The 5,681-nt window shown below is 39.5% G+C and overlaps 1 protein-coding gene across 1 annotated transcript; it reads right to left on the reverse strand.

Moving 5' to 3' along the window:
- Positions 1–1,219: 1,219 nt before the first annotated feature.
- On the reverse strand, positions 1,220–4,582 carry LOC116265457 (WAT1-related protein At2g39510-like). Its single transcript, XM_031646051.2, has 7 exons — positions 4,210–4,582; positions 4,037–4,099; positions 3,821–3,937; positions 3,039–3,267; positions 2,644–2,802; positions 2,337–2,488; positions 1,220–1,612 (listed from the first exon to the last, which is right to left on the reverse strand). Exons 1-7 carry the CDS (start codon positions 4,389–4,391, stop codon positions 1,450–1,452), a joined length of 1,065 nt encoding a protein of 354 aa, XP_031501911.1. The 5' UTR covers positions 4,392–4,582; the 3' UTR covers positions 1,220–1,449.
- Positions 4,583–5,681: the final 1,099 nt, after the last annotated feature.

Genomic DNA, 5,681 nt, shown 5'->3' on the forward strand with positions numbered 1-5,681 from the left:
CTTGAGTCTTGAAAGGGAAGAAATTAATGTATAAGAGAACAAGTTAGACTTTTTAAGTGTGGATAGGGTTATGGTTCGATATATGTGCTGTCCATTTTTGACATGTGCATCCTCTCAAGAAGTATCCTCACAGAACACATTTGGTGTAGTGACAGCTCAAGGTATAAGACCTTCCACCATTTGCTCCATATTTGAGTGCCCAATTGGAGTCTCTTCATATGCCGGCTTGAGGAGTGCACACAAGATAGCACGATCAATCATACAATCACATTTGATTGACCTCAATCCGGCATACAATCGCCCCTACCATTTTTTCAGAACATGCAACCGTAAGGTTTTACTGTGTGAAATTGTGAGCAATCACTTGTTGGTTGCTTTCCTTTACACTTTCCTGCTCATGAGCACAAGTAAGGTTACCTTCTTGTGCTACAGACACCGTTTGAGTTTTCTATGGCACTCACATTGAGCCATTGATTGGTTTTGGTTACAACATAACAACAAAGATGTTTCACACACTAATTGGCTGTCTACATTTGGTTGGCCTCAATCCGGCATACAATCGCCCCTACCATTTTTTGAGAACATGCAACCGTAAGGTTTTACTGTGTGATATTGTGCGCGATCACTTGTTGGTTGCTTTCCTTTACACTTTCCTGCTCATGAGCACAAGTAAGGTTACCACAAGTAAGGTTACCTTCTTGTGCTTCAGACACCGTTTGAGTTTTCTATGGCACTCACATTGAGCCATTGATTGGTTTTGGTTACAACATAACAACAAAGATGTTTCACACACTAATCGGCTGTCTTCCATGTGATTGTTGTATAAGAACCTAGTCTATGAACACACTAATCGGCTGTCTTCAGACACCTTTTGAGTTATCCCAATACATTCTTTCTTGAATTGATGAAAATATTGAAGCATAATTTTTGAGCCCCACATGTATATGATTCCATTATGAAATCCCAAAGCTTTCAATACCACGTGGCTGCATCACAGGCCTGTGCACAGAACTAACTCTGTAATGTGGGGAGGCCAATAGCCATATTGCTTATTTTAGTCACTAAAAGCCAAATGGAGACACTATGGAAAAGGAACTGTTCTTGTTACCATTACCTTGAGGCTTGAGAACCGTGACTAGAAAGGGATAAATCCAAAATTAACATAAACCAATAATCCCAATGCAAGACTAACATAAACAAATAAGTGAATAAAAGAACATGCAGGAATATGTCAATAAGAAATCAATAGAGTACCAAACAAGTTGCTGGATTAAAGTAAATCCCCTCTCACACCGTCGAACCGTCTCAGGCGGTGGGTGGCAGAAAGAAAATGAAAAAGGAAAAGCATCCATTGTCAAGGAACAAGGTTTCAGCACTTATTTTGTAAAATCGGACGTGCATAAAATTCTACATCTCCGCCCATCCATTAGTGTTCTTCATCTCCTGTTCCTACTGGTGGCTTTGGTTTTGGAACTTCACGTCTGCTGCCAACACCTTGTTGCCGAGCTGAGGTAGCAGCTCATCACCATTTTTAGCGTCCACCACTTGATCCTTTTCCTTCCCCCAGAGTACCATATAAAGACCAACGATGACAACGACCGCCCCCAAGACACTGAACAGAAAATTAACCCACCGTTAATCGTTAATTCTGATAATAAGTCAGATTTGACAGAACTCACGATTTATTGGTATATACTGAAATAGATATGACATTTATCAAAATTGCACATTTGTTAAGGCAGCTTAACGCGATAGTTGAAAAGGAGGGAGGATACCGACCGACAGATGGGATGTTGCAAAAGTTATAAATAGTTTATAACTTTAAATAAATAAAAAATATTAGATACCGCTGGTTCTACCTACGGCACTGTTTTAGTTATACATGGATACAGCTTAATGGGAGAGAGATAAAGTCGTGACTTGGAACCGCAAGTTTTCAAAAAAGAATACTCCTAATTTTTTCGTTGGAAATGTTTTCTGCCAACAATTTTTTATAACTTGCCCAAAAGCTATGTTTGAGGTTGGCACTAAGAACGAAACAATGATTATTTGACATGGTACATGCATTTTAGTCACCACAATTAGGCGATGGGGTGCAGGCGTTATTCATGAAGAGACCAGTAGAACAGTTAAAAATCTTGCAAACTTGTAAGCAGAAATCTGGCCATATAGATATGATTTTTTTAATTTGGTCATCAGAAAGAACTATATGGAATTCTGTGGCCCGCAAAGATCGAATGATTGGAAATTAAACTTGCAGACATTTTTTAATTTGGAAGATCTAGTTGGTAGTTCATGAACTTGGTCATGCGTAAGATTTTGAAGGCTTACTGTACCTTCCAGCATATAGGTCCTGGCCTACAACTGCATACGCTATCAACGCCACCAAGATGGTGCAGAGAGGATTGAACATTGTCACGAAGACTGGACCCTTCTGCTCGGAACACCAGAGCTGCGTGTAAACCAGCAGGCCTGAACCTATGGCCCCCTGCAGTTGAACATTTTTGTCAGCACAGAAACGGCAGTCTCTCAATAGAGTAATTAAAAAGATAGTGATGCTAATGTCTATTGTTATGAAGATCAGATGCTAAAAGTAATTAAAAGTAGATAAATGGATATTGTGTAACAATCATGAAGGCTCACAGAGTAAACGATGCTCCAGAAGTCGACGTCAAAATGGATGGCCCAAGTCTCCGGTTTGCGCTCCACGAAAGCCGTGAAGACAGCAGACTGAGCTGCTCCAATGAAGGACATCCATGTGGTCAATGAGATCTGTGCAGGATATCGCTTTAGCGTGCTGGCCTAGTGTGTCCCCATGCAAAACAGAGAAGCCAAGCTGAGTGACGAACTAAGAGTAAGTACTAACTTGTTGATGTTTGAGCCTGTGCCCGCTTGTTAGAGATGGGGAGAGAGAGAGGGAGATCAGAGAGTCTCCAATGGAAAGCAAATTTGGGTAACATGAAACCAGTAACTGTGATATACGTACACTAACAGTTGTGGAGATTGTATTGAAGACAGATGAGTTGTGGATCTGATACCTGCATGACATACCACATGGCCCAAGTGAAGCAGCTTGTGATGCAGAGGATAGAGCCCTTCACCCAGTCCTCATGGACGGTGCCACCATGGATAGAAATCAAAGCTCCCCAGGGCCTCTTGAAGTCAAGACCTTTGTACATGGACATTATCAGTGCTCCACCTAACGACACTATCGTGCCCACCACCTTCGCTGTCCCTCTTTTGCTTTTTACGTCCAGTTTCTCCATTCTTTAAAACATGCAACCCGAGTAAGAACAAACATTTTCATTATTTTCACAATAAAAGTTCATGCAATTATGAATTTAAAGTTCCTACCAACTTGAGGTTTATACGTACATATTTGAATCCTCTAACATATTTTAATTCATATTGGATGCGTTGCATTGGGCGGCGGTAACTGAACAAACTCAAGATGACATGCTAGATTTCAGCTCCTCTATGTATAAAGAGTTGTGGAATTATTGCATTAATGCAGTTTTCCTAGGCTTTATATTGACCATGTGCATGCCTACACACACACAACACTATATATATATATATATATATATATATATATATATATATATATATATATATATATATATATATATATATATATATATATATATATATATATTGTCATCAACGTATTAATGAGGAAGGGTGTGAACTGCGATAACTATTGTTTGAAAAGGCTAGAAGAACAGTGCCGTTGCTCAAGAAAGAGAAGGATGCATGCTGTTCAGAGAATTAATTGGTTTCATGAAGACTTCAGAAATCAAACAAAATTTTTTCTTCTTACCCAATCACAACCGCAACTACAAAGGTGATGGAAGCAATAGTGTTGATCATGGAAGCTACAAAAGTTGGAGAAGTGTATTGGAGACTTGCGAAGTACAAATTCAAGGTTAAACCCCCCCTGTCACATCATGAGAAACAATTTAAGGACCAAAATGAAAGACCATGAAAGAGAGAAGATATTAAAGCAAAATTAGTCTCACAAATGGACTTGCTTTACCCAAGAAGAGAGAGGACAAAGATCTCTAAAAACAGTAAAATTGTTAACTTGGGCTGCACTTTCCTGTGAAACAGAACAGGTAATGGCATCAAACCATGAGTATGATTACAATATGACATAATTCAACATATTGAAGGCCTTATTAAAATTAGTCCATGGAGGCGCATTACTACCTCTCCAGGAAATAGGCAAACGGCAGCATAGACAAACCGGCGGCAAGAAGCCTGTAGGTGACGTAGACAAAAGGATTCAACCCCTTGCCGAAAGCTGCCTGAGTAATAAAGTAGAGGAAAGAGAAGCCCGTCTGCGTCACCACCATCAACAGGTGTGCCTTGAACTTCTTCATCATCCCCATGTCTCCCCCTTATCTGTCTCTCTCTCAATAATATCGTTACTATTGACGCCGAGAGTTCTGTCAATGAAGTTACTGATGATCAGCAGCCCCTTTTGCTTAACCAATCAAAATGCCTTCGAAGACTCTACGGCTGGTCCACCTCGATTCCAAGTTGCAGCAGATTTCTGGTGTTCTGCTGCATCAGGCGGCTTTTGATGGTGCTGCTCATGAATCCCCTGGTCCCTTTTATAGTGTTCCGCGAGCTAGCTGCTTTAGACCCAAAGGCTTCTCTTCAAGAGAGGCCGGAAATGTGGCCCCACTGAAAGAACAATTACAATTCATAGTCACAAAAACTCGTCTTTTGAGAAAAGGACCCGATAAAAATGTTAGTTTTTGCAATTAAAGTTTTACATTTTATTTTCCTCATTATATTTTTGCTATATTTATTTTCTTTGAAGCTTAGAACTTAAGTTAACTGATTCATCTTCTTATCATCTCTAAAACATCATTTTTATCATTCTCTTGTTATTTTTTTCATTTATTTTACTTTTTTTTCTAATGTTAGGATTTTATCTTCCTAACAAAGCCGGAGAAAAGTGTTGTCGTTTAAAACCGCTATAAACAATACGCGCACCACGCTTTAATAACTTCGTGGCTTTGCTGTAGGCACTTGAGGTTTACCGGGCAATTTGTGGCAGAGAAGTGAGTCATGCCAAGGAAAGGCATCAAAAGGCAGTACCCGGGATAGCTCGATATCCAGTAAAGGCTTACGTGGACGACTACTGCTTGAGTCACCATCTGCATGCTTTTAGTTTATTATGTGAGAAATGTTGGAGGGACCTTTGAATCCCCAGAATTAATTTATGATCGATCGCTTTGAATATCAAATATAATTCGATGGATCCTATACATTTTTTAAGATTGGGCGATCTGAAAAGCGCATTTTTAGATGCTGATTGATAACAAATTAGCTTGGAAGAGCAACTAAGGAAGAAGGTGGGAAATCCACCCAACGTAAGTGGGTGGGCATGCCCCTACCTTGTCCTCATGATTTCCAGGACATTTCCAACCGTGCCTACTATCCAAGCCAAACTAAGCGTGAAGTGGTAATGAAAGCCGGTTACATGCAACCAAGGGCTGAGCCAAGAATTTTTAGTTGCAAGGCTAGAACAATAGATTCAAAATTATTCTGACTATATTTCTTAGAGTCATCCCGATGTTCATTGTTATACCATTTTGACAGAAGAAGAATTTTTCAAAATTTTTATATAGGTTAAACTTAAAATTTTTACATACAAATTGTTAGATTTT

Source organism: Nymphaea colorata, chromosome 12, assembly GCF_008831285.2.
Source record: "Nymphaea colorata isolate Beijing-Zhang1983 chromosome 12, ASM883128v2, whole genome shotgun sequence".
Lineage (NCBI taxonomy): Eukaryota > Viridiplantae > Streptophyta > Magnoliopsida > Nymphaeales > Nymphaeaceae > Nymphaea > Nymphaea colorata.